The 19,779-nt window shown below is 35.5% G+C and overlaps 1 protein-coding gene across 2 annotated transcripts in view; it reads left to right on the top strand.

The window, feature by feature from the left end:
• EDIL3 (EGF like repeats and discoidin domains 3) overlaps positions 1–19,779 on the top strand; it is a 393,058-nt gene that overhangs the window by 289,246 nt on the left and 84,033 nt on the right. For both annotated transcript variants that reach the window (XM_072792939.1, XM_072792940.1), the window contains 3 exons: positions 4,043–4,198; positions 5,606–5,750; positions 10,042–10,226. In XM_072792939.1, coding sequence (XP_072649040.1) covers positions 4,043–4,198; positions 5,606–5,750; positions 10,042–10,226 — 486 coding nt within the window. The remainder of the gene's footprint in view (positions 1–4,042; positions 4,199–5,605; positions 5,751–10,041; positions 10,227–19,779) is intronic.

The raw sequence follows: 19,779 nt of genomic DNA on the forward strand, positions 1-19,779 counted from the left end.
TCCCAAGCCTGTCTCCCATCACTCGCCCTTGGAGTTCTCCCCACATCCCAAACATACAGACATGCACTGGGGTCTCAAAAACTCCTATCACACCAAGGATTTCTCATGAATTTTTATGTTAGAGTTTGATAAATCTTTGTGCCTACTCTTCAACTTTCAAACCTGGAATATCTCACGTGCTGGATTCAAGAGAGAGGGCTAGTATTCTATGCTTATTGCTGTCTTATCAGGAATATATGAATTTTCCTTTTTTCCCCACATTGAAGCTATGGCTGGATTCACACATGCTCGCGTGCACGCACACACCCATACGCGCACACACACACACACACTTAAACCTAGTAGCCCTAAATGTCTTAACAGTGCATAGCTTTGGAATTTGTTTCCAAAGGTATTTTCATATGGTTGTTAGGATTATCTAATAAATACAGTATACCTCTCCAAGTCCAAATTCCCTAACATCAAATAGTTAAGATGGAAAAAAATGCTTCTTTTCATTTGAACAACAACAAAAACTAAAAATCAATCCCAGAAGTAAATGTTCCAAGAGATTGGTGGCAGGTGTTATTAAGTTTTTACATGCATTACATCATATAATCTTCACATGTAATAATTCTATTAAAACTCCTTTTACAAGGGAGGAAATTAAATTTCAGAAAACTTAGACAAGTTGTCCAAGATTATACTGGTGGGAAATGACAAAAGCCAGGGCTGAAGCTGTCAGTTCTTTTTTGCCTTCTCCCTGGCCTTTCAATGGTTTCTAGGCATTCTGGATCCAGATTATAATTCTTAATATTTATATTCATACCATGGGCACCATTCATTCAAAATACCTTAGAATGCACTTCTTTCTTTTAATTTTTCACTTTTTTTTTCCTAAGGGCATGCAATCTACCTACTTCCCAGTAGAATAATAATTTCTCTGAAATCAGGTAAATAAATGAAAACAATTCATTGTGTATTTGATTAGCTAACAAGTTCAGGGAGTAATTTTGGAATTTCTGATGTAATCCCTGGTAGACCTTTAACATAGTGTTTGGAGTGGTTCATACAGGCAGAATGAACAGATTAAAGGCAGTTCATCTTTTATCCAATGTCATTTTACAGAGATTGTAACATAAGGTTGGAATGGTATGAAAGAGGATTACTTGCAGCAAGTTGGGTGGTGGAGATGTTTCTAAAATCGTGCCATTGCCTTCTTCCAAGACTCAGTTGATTTCCCACAGCAATATAGATCCCTGATATTAAATTGGAGTGTTACCATGATAGTGAAATCTTAGCTATCTTACACAGAATATCTTATTACCTGAGCTTAAGAGTACTGGGTATAGGAGAACTCAAAAGTCTAAAACCTAGTAAGTGTTAGTAATTCCAGAACCTGTGTTCTATAAAATTTATATTTAATGAAAACAGCCTTGATATTTAATTACAAATACTGACTAAAATTAGATACAACCCAAGTTGAGTGCTGCTTTATTATCTGGAATTCCAGCTCCCTGAGATATACACTCAGAGCTTATAAATATTAGAGTAAATAGGAATCTTTTAAAATATCATTTCAAATGATTTAGAAAGAAACATGTACTCAAATTTTTATTTTCTGATTGTTATACTTCCACAATTTAAGCTTTAGAAAATGAGTCTACAGCTCATCAGCCAAAACTCTAGCAGAGATAATTTGGCTGTCTATAAGAGGTATAAACAAGATAATTGAAACAAGATAAAAGATAATTGAAAAGGAATGTTCAGCAATATCAAGGGTGGAATTTGGCTTCCAAAATGGGAGGAAAACATGATTCAAAGTGCCCAGTATTTGTGTTGTATGTATTAAAATGTTTAAGACTATGAAGAATCTCAGATTTAAAAAAGAAGAAGATCATATGTAAGATTTGGAACAATGTTGCTCTTCCATAGCAATGTGCAAATTAGCACACAGGAAAAATAACCTAACATATTGAAATAAAGTATCTTTTGGAGGTTACCTATTCTAAACTCATAGTTAAAATTCCCAAATCAATCTTCAGAGAACTAGGTGAGATAAATGTTAAGAGTAATAGGTAAAATTTACCTTCATAGAGAATATTCTTATTTGAGCCTCCAAACAAGAGAGTGGGACATAAAATCTATTCATGTCAAAAATGTTGATGTCAGAATATTGAAATGAGAAAAGTAAAACTGAGCAGCTGAGTCAGCTTACTCAGCATTGTTGCAAAAGAAAGGGGGTCAAAGACCCAGAATTTAACAAAAATGTTACTTGTAAGTTCCATATTACAAGAATGAAGAAGTTCTTCTCACCAGTTAGAAGCTGGGGACTATCCCACCCTAGTTCTTTAACTCTTCAAAATTCCAGCTTTTCTTTATACATGAGTCAAGACTGCCTTCTTACAAGAGAATTGTCTTGTGAACACTGATTGAGAAGGATTTTCATGATATGAGACTGGGAAACTCAGAATGAAGAGGAAGGTAGACCTTGCCATGTTGGCAAATATTCAAAAGCCTAAAAGAACATCTGCTACATGAAGGATTCAGGATTGCCCCTAACACACTTAAAACTCAAAATCTATAAATCCAGGGAAATAAAAATTGTAGGCCTTCAATAAGTCACAGTGATTGTATGGGGGTGGGAAGGTTTTAAGGATTGCTTTCTTAGTTCTGATTTTTAACTTTTTGAATATGTAACATGAATATATATTTAGCATACAGTTTATATATGCTATATTTATAGTGATTTATAGAGGAGCTGTTTTCCTCATGCACATGCTCTACAAATGTTAACTCTTAGTCTCATCACAAAGTGAAAAACCCTAGTCACTTGCATGAATCTGAAGATTTTCTCATTTTCTTTGGGAAGTGATATCTGAATTATTAACTTAATGTTATTGTATAAGACATTAAGATTATTCTGATTTGTAATTGGTGAGAAGGGAGCTGTATAGCAATTTGTCAAGAACATTTGAGACAGTACCTTTGTACTTAGTTTAAGATTTTATAAACATCATAAAGGCATTCTAGAGGGAATGGAATAATTTTTTAAAGATTTACTTATTTATTTGAAAGAAAGAGTGAACGCAAGTGGGAAGAGGGTCAGAGAGAGGGAGAGAAGCAGATCTCCTGAGCACAAAGCCCCATGGAGGGCTCCATCCCACAACCCATAAGATCATGATCCCAAGCCAAGATCAAGAGTCCGATGCCCAAGTGACTGAGCCACCCAGGCACCATGCAAATAGAACAATTTTTAATGTTTGCCATATCTGAAAAAAGTATTTTTCTTACCTTGCAGTATCTATTTATATATAGAATATCAAAGGAGCTCCCTATTTAACTATGAAAAGAATATTAAGAATTTTATTAGATAACTGTTACTCTTACAGTGAACTATTACAAAGCGAGAATATATGGAGAGAAAATACCAGTTAGAAAGTCTCCATATGGTGAAATGAAGAGAAAAGCAACTATGTGTTGAAAAACGTCCATAACCCCTAGTGGAGACTACAGTATAAAGGTCTAGAAACTGAAGATACTTCTGTTTGGGTTTTTTGTTTGTTTTTGTCATTACTATTACCTTTACTTTTTTTTTTTATTCTAGTATTCAATGATCTCAGAATGATTTTCATGTTTTCGTTTAAATGGAAATTTGTTGAAGCCAAAAGAACTTGAGACACATTAAAATAATGTTGACATTACTGTTTCAGAGTCTAGGCAATTTTGACAAGATAATATTGCCATTTTTTTTAGTTTACTAAGTCATATCTCCATATTGTAACCAACCAAATGTTCTTCATACTAATATTTTGGCAGCACATTGCCTTTTCAAACTTTGCTCATAAATATTGCTTACTTAAAAAATATATTCCATTAGAGAAAGATTTTGAAGCTGAACTTGACATACACTTAATAATCATCTGAAAAAAATACAGGAAAATTGATATATTTTTGTATTATTTTAAATCTATACTAATAAATAAAAATGTTTTATTCTGAAAGTCAATAATGTTATCTTGAAAGCAATAAGATTACCATTGCTTATGCCTTGTTTCCTCAGATAAATTTACAAAGAAAAATGAGAGTTACTGGTGTGATTACTCAAGGAGCTAAGAGAATTGGAAGTCCAGAGTATATAAAATCCTACAAAATCGCCTATAGTAATGATGGAAAAACTTGGGTGATGTACAAAGTAAAAGGCACCAATGAAGATATGGTAAGACTGACTTAACATATTTAACTTAAAAAATAAAATCCCATTAATAATCATTGATTGCCAAATATTTACAGATTCTTCAACAGAAGCTTTATGTTGTTGCAAAAAAATCTGTGATTTTTTTAAAAATTGAACTAGTATGGTGTAGGGTGTAAGGAGTTTTTCCAAGTTATAAATGTACAGTGGCTACCATTTAAGATTTTCTCAGATTTTAATTGTTGGCTGTATAAACACTTTATCACAATGTTAGCATAGCCCTGTGTATGACAATTTTTATCTTAAAAATAGTTAGCTTTCAATTTCATTTTATTGCTTTGACATATTAGCACTCTCCTTAATCATATACGTACAGATCAAAATTACTATTTTTGAAGAAAAAAAAATTTTTGACAAAACTACGAAGTGATAGAAAAGATGTATGTTTTTACACTTCATATTAAAAAACAATTTTGTTATTTAGCAGAATACAATATTTTAGAGAAAATGAATATAATATTCAGTGTCTACTTTGCCTTTTCATATAATAGTCACAATTTTTTATCAAATTTTCCTCTAAAGTTTTAATTTTAAAAATATCAAGACTGCAGCTCATCCCATTTAAACCAAGTGGTTATAACCAGACTCTCATAAATTTTGTGAAAGATTTTTTTTTAATGATTTCTTAAGTGAAATCAAATAAAGCTTTCTGGTTACCAGGTTATGAAAAGTAAAACAAGAATGAAATTTTAAAGAATTAAAAATAGCAATTTTAGCATTTAATTTTTAGAGAAAAGCACTGTTTTTTCGATCGATCGATCGATAGATAGATAGATAGATAGATAGATAGATAGTATAGATAGTTTTTGTATATATATATATATAGAAAGACTTTGATTATCTCACCCAGTGATCTGGGACTGACTGCTAAGAAAGTAATCTTGAGGAATCAGACCCTGAAGCATCCTAAATCTGATCATAGTGTTAGAGAGACTGAGTGATTAGAAAGTATTAGTAAAGACTGTTTCCTACAGAAAAACAAACAAACAAAACCCACCTATAAATACTAAGTAGCAGCCTGAACAGATAGACCCAGATTAAGTTGAGAGGTTTAAGGTACTCACGTCTCAAAAAAATAAAGAAGCACCCCCCTGGCTCTGAAGAACTGATCTTAAAATCAACGGGACCATCATGGTAGCCTATAGATTATGCCACAGACGACAGTGATTTATAGCTTCCATTAGGATTTTATCCATAGGTTTCATATTCACTACTGAGGGGGAGGTGCTTCCTAAATGCTCCTGATCCCCAAATTACTTAATCCAATTTTTGAAGCATTACGTTGGGTAGGATATAAGATCAATATAGGAAACTAGGTTAAGAAGCCGTTAGAAGTAATAATTTTAAACTCTCTACTATCTCTTTACCCAGGTTTTTCGTGGAAATGTTGATAACAACACACCCTATGCTAACTCTTTCACACCCCCGATAAAAGCTCAGTACGTAAGACTCTATCCTCAAGTTTGTCGGAGACACTGCACTTTGAGAATGGAGCTTCTTGGTTGTGAGCTATCGGGTGAGTCTCATATTATTTATTTCTGTATACTCTTTAAAGAAAAAAATATATTTGTATGTAGTCTACTACTAATTTGCTATCTCCCAACGCTCATAGACTTTAATTTCTGCTACAAAAGGTCTAGGGTATGATTCACTGAGAGAGAGAGAGAGAGAGAGAGAGAGAGAGAGAGTGTGTGTGTGTGTAGAATAAACAAGTTTTAAAACATGCTACAGCATAGAGTTAATGTAGAGGGAGCAGTGTATTTCAAAGAAAGTACAACAAATACTCACTGGAAACTTTTGTCAAGTTTAAATGTGTCTTGTTTTTAGGAGTAACTATGATTTATATTTTGTGACAAAAGTTCAGTAAAAACTGGAATCTGTCTGACCTCATAAATTGCAGTTATGTTTGGGTTCTATGGCTTAGGAAAGTAAGCTTTATCTTTGTCTATCCACCAGAAGAACTTGGTTTTGTTTTGTTTAGGTTTTATGAAACATGTAAATTTATCATTCCTCCCCGGGAAGTAATACTTCAAAACCATGATAGCTACTATAAATTCATTCTGAGATCATTCTTATCTAGCAACCTGCTTATTGTACAAACAGTGATTATCCAGCTCAAAGATAAATCTATCAAAGGATTCGGAGTTAAATAATTCTTGTCTTCCAGGAGCATTGGTACTAGATATAAAGATGAAGACTTAATGTTTGGATCTCACAGTGGTCCCATTTCAATATAGCTAGATTCTGAACTAAACAAAAACCTTGCCTAGGCATTTCACTGTGCTATTTTTTTGGTGCCTGTACTTTTCTAGCATCAACATTTAAACACTATCTTTACCACTATGGCCTGAGATTATTTGTTCAAACAGCTGTTTTGGAGAAAGCCAAAAATTCATGTGTGCCCCCCTTTTCAGCATGAAAGACTTTCTCAGGCTTACGGTAATGCCATTTGGTTAAGAGTAGGAGGACACATCTCTCCAAATGGACAACTGAGATCTTTTTATTCGTTTCAAGAGGTTGCACAGGCATTAAAATGCATGCTTTATTTCTGTTTCCCTTTTTAGGTTTATTTGTGATGCCGAGAAAGAGAATGATTTTTAAGCAAATAAAAGTTACTATTAAAAACAGCCAAACTTTAAGTGAGCTCATTACATTTAAGGGAATTAGAGACATTTGGCCAGATGAGTGAATCTATTTTAAGGATTACATTTTCATTCTATATATGGGTGTCTTTTATAAAGTAACCAACATATGGTTTTAGTACCATTAATTATCCTAACAATGATATTTCCTTTATTTTGGTAATTCGGACCAGCTTGTTCATGGCCAGAAATCTCAACAGAATCATTGCTGAGCAGTGTTTATATTACTTGTCACTCTATCATCACAGGCCAGTGTCATCCCTAAGTCATTCATCATAAAGCAATCAAGAAGAAACCAAGCCCCATGGTTTTTAGTTGTTTAACATCACCTTCCCCAATTTTCCAGTCTCTTGATTCATGAGGGTCAGTCTATCTTACATGGCACAGTTACATTCCCAAGGTATGACTATATTTTACTTTCAGGTTTTACAGGAAGTTACACCTGACACTTTACAGATTTTATGTTCTTAAAAAGAAGCCATACCCCATCTCCCAATTCCACAAATTGATTTCAAACTTGCATGCAGAGGATAAAATCTCTCACTGGATGCTTTTAAAAACTAGGGCTATAGACATAATCTTTTTTTGTTAATATTTCATTTTGTTTAGGTGCTGTCCATTCTGGTAAAAGTGTTAATTAATCTACACATATGAAATCATGTGGATGAGAAAGAACTTTTGTGATGTGAGGCAAATTGGCAGAGAGGCTAGCTATAACACTTGGAAATAAACAGTAATATAATGTGCCAAATTATTTCCCACCATCCACTGCAACACTGTAAAGCACAAGCTGCCTTACTGTATTCAATAAGCTGTTATATGATCTCTCAGCCTTTCTAGAAGATCAACAGTTAATCTTTTCCCAGACACTTAAAAAAGAAAATTCCTTAAATTCTCTAGAAGAGGTGTGATTTAAGATGGCTAGAATGAAATGAATCATGACTGTAATTAGAGGTGGTATAGTCATTAATTCATCCATTCTTTGAACACATTCTTCAGCACTTGCTCTGGGCTAGATACTAGACAACAGAGTGGGTATGAAATGAATTCTATGACTAAGCAGAAATGATCAACATTCCTTTTCTAACCAAGATTTCAAATATTATATTACAAAAGGAGAAAAACAATTTCCCTTTCCCCTTGTGTCTTTCTGCAAGCCAATCAGTTCTACAAAGACTCCAATATCAGGGCAAGGTGGGTGTGAGTGGGTTGATGGTCATAATAGAAAAGTCAGAAATCTATAATGCAGGCAATATCATGTTACCTTAGAACTGCCAGGAGATAAATGGTATGTCATTAAGACTTTGGAACTTCCTAGAATCTTTGAGATTTGTCATGCAATTTTTCTCCTCCAGAAGGTGGAGGTGGAGGCAAGCATGGAGAAGCCTCAAGAAGGCAGTGACTTAGATTTACTAGAACAGAAAGCAATTAATAGTAGTTAAGAATTATTTATCAATGAAGAGTTCTGAGCCTCCTCTCTTAAGCCTTGGCTTAAAACAGCCTAGCTTCAGAAAATGCAGCCAAACCTACTACATTATTTAGTGCTCACTGATATGCTGATCTGGGGACTTAGCATTGTTATCTGTCAGAATGAGGTTTATGGAAATAATAAGCATAGCTAACATTTATTGAATGTTAGCTATATGCCAGACTGTTTCTAAATACTTTTAATTAATTTCTTAGAACATTTTTTGAGTTAGTTTCTTTCTATTGCCACCATTTTATAGATGAGAAAACTGAGGCATGAAGTAGTTAAATCATGGGTAAAAGGCCACACAGAGAGTAAGTGAGAAACCAGTAGAGTACAAGGAGACAGCCTTGATTGGAGAGTCCCCTTTTTTCATATTGGTTTTCTTGATGATCAAACTCATCTTGTGTGTTCCTTGGTCAAAATGTAGCAATTGTACATATGGAAGACTCAACCATTGACTAACACGATGATAGAATAATGGTATGAGCCTTATGAATGGAATTTTGTCACAGTTGCAACTCAAGATTGGGAAATTGTAAGTTTCCTTGAGAAATTGTTTGTGTGTGTGTGTGTGTGTGTGTGTGTGTGCACACACTCATAGGCATGCATGCATGCACCGGCACTTGTGGACACATCCACACAATATATCCACACAATTTCCCATTGACAGACAAAGCAAAATTTCATATCAGGTCAAATATGACAAAATATATACCAGAATTGAAAAGTCTTTCAAAAGTACCCAATACGGGATCCCTGGGTGGCGCAGCAGTTTGGCGCCTGCCTTTGGCCCAGGGCGCGATCCTGGAGACCCGGGATCGAATCCCATGTCAGGCTCCCGGTGCATGGAGCCTGCTTCTCCCTCTGCCTGTGTCTCTGCGCCTCTCTCTCTCTCTCTCTCTCTGTGACTATCATAAATAAATAAAAATTAAAAAAAAAAGTACCCAATACTAGAGGTTATTGAGTACGATCTAAATGTAAGTTTTTATAAGAAAGCTTGTGCAGTAATGATTTTTGTTAGAATCACCTTATTTTCTTCTATTATATTATCTATTACTTTAAATTCTATACTTGCACAGTGTCTGGCACATGGTACACATCAAGTAGATATAAGCTTCCTCAATATCCAGGAGAACATTGTTGGTCTATAAGAATCAGTGATAAAGATGAACAGACATTTCTCAGAAAACAAAATACTGTCCAATTTGAAATATACTGGAGCAGCTTGTGAAAATGACTTTGTACTGAGGGAATTTTCATTTGCAGTATTATGGAAACAAATAAGATAAAACCAAATATACTTTGTGAGAAAATGTTCTTTTTTAAAGACACAATGAAACTGTTGAAAACCAGGGAATAGTCATGAGGCTATCAGTAATGAGACAGGAGAGAGCCTTTCAGCCTTGTTTTCATTTTGCAAAATCATCTATCACAGAAAAGTAGTTTGAATTGTCTGCCTTGTTTTCAATTTTTCCAAAATATATTCAGACAAAATAGCCTGAATTGGCTATCTTGTTTTTCGATTTTATTCCAGATTTATTTCTGATTATAGCCTTTTTTGAATTTAGATGCTTTTTCTTTGGGGAAATGAATAGCATTATGCTTAAACTTCTTTTGCCCATCCAAAATGAACATAGAAAACTTCCAGGGTAATAAATTATTTTTCTCATGGAGCCTTTCTCATTTTCTTTCAGGCTGTTCAGAGCCTCTGGGGATGAAATCAGGACATATACAAGACTATCAGATCACTGCCTCAAGCATCTTCAGGACTCTCAACATGGACATGTTCACTTGGGAACCAAGGAAGGCTCGGCTGGACAAACAGGGCAAAGTGAATGCCTGGACCTCTGGCCACAATGACCAGTCACAATGGTTACAGGTAATATTTTCAAAAACTGTTTCTCCTGTGCCTGTTCCTCTTCCTTAGGAGATTTCCTCTTGGTTAGATGAACATCAGAGCCCTTGCCTTCATGCTAATTTAAATACATCTTCCTGTGGCTTACCTAAAATTGATAAAACAAAAATTCCCTAGGAAGCCATATCCATGTGCTAGTTTTACTGTGACGTTGATTTATAGATGCTTCTGGCAGATTGATGCCGCCAATTGTACCAGATTGCAATATATATAGGTCAATTCAATCGATTATGAGAGTATTTGCATTTTAACTCTCATCTGTTCTAATGCTCTGTGTCAGTATTGGTTTGAAAGTGCCACAGCAGGACTCCATACCTCCCCGAAATCATGCTATTGACCTGCAGATTGTTCCCACAGAATCATGACTCCTGACTTATTAGCTCTTTACCTGTGGTTGCTAAGCAATGGAGCAATTTGATTACATTCTCATAAGAGAGCTTGCTTATAGAAGGAAAGCATAGACACTGCAGAGTCTATTTATCATTTGCAAATGAAGTGCGGTTATAGTCAGTGCTTTTTAAAAACAATCTTCTTGAAATGCATTTATTGTGGAGTACTTTTAAGTATGTACAAATTTGTTAATGTCTTCTGTGGCAAGGAAAAGTAAGACAGCTTAATTCCATAATGAGGTCATTTTATTTGAAAGATATGAATTCTATTATTGATTTTTAGGCTGAATCCCTGAGTTTCAAAACTGTGGTAATTCACTACATTTCTGAAAATCAGAAAAACTATTATAATAGCAGCAAACATTACCCCATATGGAACCAGATTTGCCACCTGAGCCTGTTCTAAGTCACCTGAAATATCCAATAAAATCTTCTCAGTGAAAATAGTGGCTTTCCTCTTTACTTTCCCCTAACAGTCTATCAGGATCTCTACTGATCTGGAGGTTTATTGAGCTTTCTTTCTTTCTTTCTTTCTTTCTTTCTTTCTTTCTTTCTTTCTTTCTTTCTTTCTTTCTTTTTTAGCTCTTTAGTTAGCTATTGCATTAAGGATAATTATGTGTGTTTCTCCTTTTAATGTTTTTTAGGAGCTTTTTCAAGGAAAGGTCTATGTGAATACACACACACACACACACACACACACACACAGTATATTTCCCTTTTCGCCATACCCACTGCACCTCCTTGATCTAGGCTACCCCCTCACCTGGGTTTTGCAGAAACCCCCTAACCAGCTTTCCTGTTTCTGGTCTCACTCTCTAAAAATCCATTTTCATAATGCAAATATGATTCTCTTACTCTCTTTCTAAAACCCTTCAATTGCTCCCTAATCAGCCTCAGAATAAAGTGAAGATTTCCTAATATAGCCTGGAAGTTTTTGCAGGAGTTGGCCGCATTTCATTTCTTACCACACTCTTCTAAATACGCTTCAGTTTCTCAAACCAAATGTTCTCTCCTTCGATTCCTTTATAAATGTCCTCTTCCTAAAGGAAAAGAATAGAAAGAGTACCTCTCTCCCCGGCCGTGTGTGGCTGACGTCCTTCAGCTGCAGTTTGTATGTACTTTCCTCTGGGAAGGCTTTGCTACTACTACCAGCTGCCTCCTACCACAGTAGTACTCAGGGGAGAGCTGAGTGCTACTGTGTCCTCAGTAATTCTCTCACTGTCCATTATCACACTGTATTGGAAATTGTGTTCTCAACATTCAATTGTTTGCTCCAGGAGAGATGAAACCACATTTGTCTTTTGTGACTTTCTTAACTTGTCATCCAGTACCTAATTGAACGCCTTTTAAAACACCTGACACATGGTAGGCATTCAATAAGTATTTGTTGAATGAATGAATAAGTGGATAAATGGATAGTTCAAAGTATAATTCAGGGATCCCTGGGTGGCTTAGCGGTTTGGCACCGCCTTCGGCACAGGGGTGATCCTGGAGACCCGGGATCAAGTCCCTGCATGGAGCCTGCTTCTCCCTCTGCCTGTGTCTCTGCCTCTCTCTCTCTCTCTTTCTGTCTCTCATGAATAAATAAATAAATAAAATCTTTAAAAAAGAAAAAAAAAAAACAAAATATAATTCAAGTTATTGATTTGGGCCCGGATGGCATATAAGTTTGGTCTCCAATTGGTAATATCCACAAATTTTAAAATAATATTTGAAATATAAATCTAAAATCTATGTTAGGGATGCCTGGATGACTCAGTCGGTTAAGTCTCTGACTCTTGGTCTCAGTGCAGGTGATCTCCTGGGTTGTGGAATCTAGCCTGTGTCAGGCTTCCGGCTAAGCAGGGAGTATGCTTGAGATTTTCTCCCTCTGCCCACGCCCCCCCCCCCCACCACCACATACATGCTCAGGATCACACACATTGCTCTGTCTGTGATCACACATTACTCTCTCTAAATAAATAAATCTTAAAAAAATAGAATAAAATAAAGTCTCACGTTAAAAATCTAGTCTTTGTAATACAGGAACTAAATTTTCGTAATTCATAGGAAATTCTCAAGTTCTCAATTTGAAGAAACCATGGAAAAACCTTTTTCCATTTGTTAAACTTGAATGGCAAAGTTAGCTGGTTCTTTGTTGCTGTATATGTTTTTAATTGGAAATATTTAGTTATATCTCAGATTAACTGGACTTTGCTAATATTATTTGTGAGTCATAATGCCATGTGAAATAAGACAAAAGATTTTATACCCCATAAGTAGCTCAGACAGGGTAGGTAGACTTTCCTTAGAAAGATAAAATAAAACAAACATATTTTACATGAATCACGTGTAATCTTCGATCCAAACCTCCATCCATCACTTTTTTTAAGATGGCTTTTCAACTGTCGTCTTAAAGTCACTTGCATGCTGAAGTTGATTCATTGTGTTGGCGACAGCTTTTCTGTCAATTCAAGGACCAGTTCTTCCAGTATATGTTTATTTTTTGTTGTATCAAGGCATAGTCAGGATCTCAAAGGCAAAGGTAAATTGACATCTTTTCTTATATTTATTTTTTTCTTTTTTGACATGCAAGAAAATGCTCCAGAATTGTGACTATTTTTAGTGTTTTCTCAAGAGAATATAATCTGTTCAACTGTACCTTGTTATGCCTGTTAGTGTCTTTGTTGAAAATAAGATTAACACTTTTACAGATAGTGCATACAGTGATTTTGTTTTTGAATTACTGATATAGAGTCAGTTTTTATCCTTGTTTGAGACTTCTGAATTTGTAAGTTTTAGCTGTGTCTTTAACCAAGATGCATCAGTTCTGAGAGATAGCCCTTCCTAAGAAAAACCATGCCTGTCATTTAAATCTCCTTCCTTCATTATCAAACTTCTGCTAATGGATTTTTTTTAGAATTATTCAAATTTTGTTTTTTTTAATAAATTTATTTTTTATTGGTGTTCAATTTACCAACATACAGAATAACACCCAGTGCTCATCCCGTCAAGTGCTCCCCTCAGTGCCCGTCACCCATTCACCCCCACCCCCCGCCCTCCTCCCCTTCCATCACCCCTAGTTCGTTTCCTAGAGTTAGGAGTCTTTATGTTCTGGATTTTTAAGAAATTTCTTTTATACATTAACTATACATATAACCCTCTAATGATGAGAATCTTATCTCAGTTTAATAGGTTTAAAACCTATGTGGATAATATCTAGAAATACAATGACTATAAATGAAACCCCCCCAAGTACCCTTTTGCCCAATCGTTACGTATTATAAGGAATTTTTAGGTATTAAAATATCACTTTAATATTTTATTCTTATTATTACTCTTAGATTTCTTCCAGTATTTTCTATAAGGTCAAAATCTCAGCAGCTTCTCAAGCAAATGTTCTTGTGTTATGCTTTAGAAGTGATCTTACCTAACTGATTAATGTCCTTGAATGCTGTTAATCATGAAATCAGTATGCCATTCTTATAGAAATGTGGCAAAAAAAAAAAAAATGTGTTAAGTCCACAGGCAGTCCTAAATGAGACATTTCTCAGACCTCTGAAAAAATGTCTCGTCACTTTGATGTGTGATGTTCTCTGAAATTTTGAGCAAGAAGCCCTACCAATGTGTTTTCCAAAACCCTCTGAAGGTTAAGTTGCAGTTTCTTGCCTTTCAAAAAATCTTTCCTACACCTTAATTGAAACCTCATAAGCCAATCATTCCTGACTCATAGTTGGACATTCCTAATGCATGTTTGTATTAGATTAAAATCCCTGTTATAAAAATAGAGAGACATTTAACTCACTGAGATGCTCTAGGATCAGACAGTTATCTTCTATGGTTAGTTTCTAAACAAAGGACCCAGAAGTTGTGTCGTATTCTGAGGTGGATTAGGTCAGACAAATGGCAAGGACGTCTGGGTGGCTCAGTGGTTAAGCATCTGCCTTTGGCACAGGGCGTGATCCTGGGGTCCTGGGATTGAGTCCCACAGCCTGCTTCTCCCTCTGCCTATGCCTTTGCCTCTCTGTATGTGTCTCTCATGAATAAATTAAATGATAATTGATTAATTTTTAAAAATTGAGCAAATGACAGAACTGAGGAAGCACATAGTAGGTTCCCAGCAATGGGTAGCTCCCTTTTTTCTTTCTGGTGATTTGTATAATCTCAAGAGAGCATAATCAGATGCTACCAGTCATAACTAAGAATGAAGATATGCATGCATATTCTTGCTTCTTGCAAGGCATTTTCCAATAAAATGATGAAATGTAAAGTAATATACTACTAGCTCAGTTGCAAACTGGTAGCAGTGTTGATAAATTATATAAATCTGCATTAGTACACAAAAACTTCAATTTTTTTTATTTAGGTAGTGTCAGATTTGTCGGATCTTTTCCTGGGAGCAGTAATAATAATATTAATAGCTTTAAATGCACATTTTGCCATTTGGCAATATTCTCTACTGAAATCATATTCTTACTAGAATGTTTATGTGTTTTTATAACCATTTTCAGTGGCTTTTCAACAGATTGAGTTAAATTCCCTTTTTATTTATGCTCAGATTATACAAACTGATTAAAATTCACATGGAATTGAGATGTTTAACGACATTCTAACAGGGGTAGGAACATTACTGATGATAATCTTATAAATTGCAAAGAAATATTTTGGTCTAGTAGATGCAGCTGTACAAGGAGCACTCTAAGAATTAACTTTGGTTGATTAAAAATACTGTTTAAAATAAGACATTATAAATTCTCTTATAGTGAATATATCGTGCATGAATTCATTGCCTTATTGGTGTGACTATATAATATGGATAAGTCACCATCCATAACTGAGTCTGCTGAAAAGTTTTTCAGATTTCATGAAGGATAACATTATATAAATGACTAAGAGGAAGGAAAATGTCACCAGGTCACCTCGGAAATGACCTTTTGGTCTATTTCATGAGACATTTGCTAATTTCAGGTAGTCTGAATAGTATTGCAACCAAATTAGTAAAATTAATAGAGTTGTTAGACTGCACACTTTAGTGTTGACCTTTGTCAGAATTGCAGCTAACCCTACACAACTTCATTTCAATACTAATTTTGTGGAAATGTGTAAGAAAGCAATTGCATTTAAGTTTTCAAATTAAATAAACCTTATTTAATTTAGTCTGTTTCAGATTTTTAAAAGAGGGTATTTTAGCCATAAAATTCATAACTTCTTTAAAGCCATTAACTTCTCTTGCCCTTTGGGCAATTTATTTACAGAGAAGCTGAAGGAAAGATTTTCAAGGATCAAGAGACCTCTAGGCCCCTAGAAAGCATTTGGCAATATGAGGAAATATTCTGACTTCCATTTCACTATTCCAAATTCTCTATATAGTAAACAATAAGACCACATGAAGGGTTTGGTTTTAAAGCAGAACTAAGGGATCCCTGGGTGGCTCAGCGGTTTGGCGCCTGCCTTTGGCCCAGGGCGCGATCCTGGAGTCTGGGATCGAGTCCCGCATCAGGCTCCCGGCATGGAGCCTGCTTCTCCCTCTTTCTGTGTCTCTGCCTCTCTCTCTCTATCTCTCTATGTCTATCATAAATAAATAAATAAATCTTTAAAAAAAAAAAAAGCAGAACTAAAAGAGATAAAGTAATGCAACAATTTATGTATGATTGTGAAACAGCTTCCATCCTTCATAATGTTAGTATATTTTGGAGTGTGTGAAAGAAGTCAAAGATGTCCATACTTTGCTTAGACTATAAATCATCTTTCATTTTGTAAGTTTACAGTATCAAAGGGGATCTCTACCATCCAGTAAAAAAAAAAAAAAAAAAAAAAAAAAACTTTTAATGAGAAAAAAATGAGTAGGGTATTTATGTAGCAAGTACTTAGAAGGCAAAAGTAAGTGCAGCCAGAATCAATCTAGTACACTGAGTGCATAGTTTGAAGCCCAAAAATATGTTTTTTAGGGCTGCAAATCACCTTAGTGTTTTAGAACTCAGTTTTCTCTCTTGTTCATCTAAAATGTGTATATTATAGGGGTGCCTGGCTGGCTCAGTCAATAGAACATGCAGTTCTTGATCTCGGGGTTGTGGGTTCAAGCCCACATTGGGTATGGAGATTACTTTTATAAAAATTAAACAAGTAGCTATTATAAAATAGATAATCACCCAGGTAACTTTCCTCTTTTAAAAACTCAGGCAACTAAGTTTTTAGTATCTTACATAATGGTTAACCAAGTCCAAAGTAATCAGAAAATTATCAGGACCGCCAGCTAATTTCTGATGAAGTTGACAAAAGGACATCATATTGATTTACTTAGGGTTACAATTATAACCATCTAACCTTAAAATAACTCTAAAAAACTAACTTATATTTTATTCAGTTTATCTACTTAATACCTAAAATAGTTCCCTTACCTTTCCACCTGTTTTGAGTTTGTCTCATTTCTATGGGTTAGTATATATATATCTCTCTATAAACAGCTTAAAAAAATAAGAATCAAAAAAAATAAGAATCCCCTAAGACAAAGTGATGAAACATATTAAGCCATTATGAAGCACTAATACACTATCATTGACCTACAGCAAATCATGAAAAATATACAAAGCATAGTAGCTTCTAAAGCGTAGATTAGATTAAGGGCAGGGAGGAGTTTTGGAAAGCAAGCCCCGATGGTACATAGAAATGGAATGGAGGCTTTGTGGTTCAGAGGTTATTTTAAATGGCTTCATAATTTAAAAATTCACATAAATATTTTTGATACACCTACTATTTCAAAACACAATGCCAGGCTCAAGGAACTGAAGGATATGGTTAACACTGTGTCAGCCTGCACGTGTGATTACGGACACCCTAATTGTCATGATTCAACATTCCAGAAGCAATAAACAGAAATGAGGGGAATTGGTTGCTTCAGCTCAGAAGTATTTGAGACCACTGAAAAACTGAACAGCAGGACTTATATAAGAATTGTGTAAAAAAAAAAAAAAAAAAAGAATCGTGTACGCATAGCAGGCCCATTCATGTCTTTGTGATAATAAGAATTAAATGACTTCTGATTCCTTTGTGTGCAAATGAATTTTCATTTGTGACATATTCGTTATCTTTTATTAACAAGATATAGTTTTAAGAATAGTAACTGTTCTCCTCTAAAAATATAAGCTGAGGATATGCCAGTGAGTGAAATTTAGAACCTGGAAATACTGATTCAAATAAGAGGAGCATTTGTGAGAGCTTCCAAATAAAATGAGAATCTCCTTTAATCAGTGATCTTGTTTTGCCTTTTAAGGAACTCTCTCAGTGACTAAATTATGTCTGTTTTATAATGAGGCCACAGGGAGGCTGAAAAGCTTGCTAAAGATTGTAGGGCCAGGTAACCATGGAAGGGGAACTTGAAACATGCCAGGAAGCTCGTGGGCCAGTTTTTACTATGGTACGTTATAGGCTGTTCAGTGAATGAGGTGACTACTTTTTCCAGGGAGTATTTGCTGGATTTGGAAGCCCTTTCCAAGCCCACTGCTGACCTACATAGCCCTGGCCATTTACCTTGTCTTGAAGGAGAGCTCCTGGTATTTCTGTGCATTCTGCGCATCTAGCTTGCCCTTTAAGTTTGTGGTTCCACGCTGTAAAAATTTTATTCAGTGTTGCCAATCATTGAATACACACACACACACACAGGCACACATTAAAGATTTTAAAACTGTGATTCCTATTTGTTTGGTTTAAGATACAACTACTACAAAATAGGATGGAAATTCTAAAGTTTCCTACAACTTGATGGCAGGTCTGTGTACACACCCTACATTTTAGAGAATGCTGCTCTTTTCAACACTCTTGGTCACAATTAAACCCACCTGGTTCAATTGCTTTGATTTATCGTAAAGGCCTTTGTAATCTTGTTTTTTAAGATTTTATTTATTTATTCATGAGAGACACACAGAGAGAGGCAGAGATACAGGCAGAGGGAGAAGCAGGCCCCCCAGGGGGAGCCTGATGTTGGACTCGATCCCAGGACCCAGGGATCACGATCTGAGCCAAAGGCAGAAGCTCAAGCGCTGAGCCACCCAGGTACCCCTGTAATCTTTCTCAAAGCCAGTGGTGCTGTGATGAGCTGGTCATCCAATTTTCATTTACATTCATGATTAAGATGTCTCTCATTTATGAAGTATTTATTTGCTAGGTAACGTCAACATAAAATGAATTTCTTTGTAGCGAATACCATGTTCATTTTCTCTTTCACTATTAAACTAACATTTCTATGGGGAAAATATGCCTCTGTGAAGTGACTTTTAAATTTCTAATGTCTTTGTTTCATGCTGCTATTGTAGATCACTGGCAGAGTGTGTCTCCGGGGAAGTGTAGGTCCACCTAACCATGCCTGTTTCTGTACTAACCTTTGGTTAGAATCCTCTGAGATTTTTTTAAATGTGCATCAGGACATATCTGCCTATAGCTTCCAATTAATTACATTCTTGAATTAGTATGTATTTCAGAGAAAAATAGGTATGTTTTCTTGGCTAGGATAGATTGTGGTCTTAATATCAAGGCCAACTAGAGTTTCAACTTGTTGACTCACTCCTTAGGCCCTTTGACCAAGGTCTGTCAGAGTGGCTGGATACTGTTCCCTCACTTTGACCTGCCCTCTGCTTCCTTTGAGTCTTGGTGTGTCGGATTCCCCTCCTCTCACCTTAGCCTCCTGTGTCCTTGTCATTTGGTTTATCTACTCTATGCTTTTTTCCAGCTCTGCCCTTTGAAAGTTGATGGCCTGTTTATCATCTACCTTCAGCCATGTGGAAGATTCAGCCCAGCCTGGCTTTCAAAGAGCCACCAAGTTTTCCCTTGACTACTGGCTTCTCTGGGTTCAGTCTGTGGCCACAAATGACTTCAGTCTTAGCCCTCTTGGTTCCTGGTTCTGAAACTCAGAATTTTTATTTTTCCAGATGCTCCTTTTCTTCAGATAGTTCTTCTACCAGGATTCAGTCCTGGTAGACTGCAGACTCAAAGTTTCCAAAAGGTCTTTCTCAGTGTGATTATGAAAATTAGAATAATATATATCATTCTTTCATCCTAAGCATGCAGTACTCTAAAACAAATTAAGTTCCTTTTCTCCCCAAATGATAACTTTAATGAGCATTTCCCAAAATGTACCCTGCAAAACACTGCTTCCA

The sequence above is a fragment of the Canis lupus genome, chromosome 2 (genome assembly GCF_048164855.1).
Source record: "Canis lupus baileyi chromosome 2, mCanLup2.hap1, whole genome shotgun sequence".
Classification (NCBI taxonomy): Eukaryota; Metazoa; Chordata; class Mammalia; order Carnivora; family Canidae; genus Canis; species Canis lupus.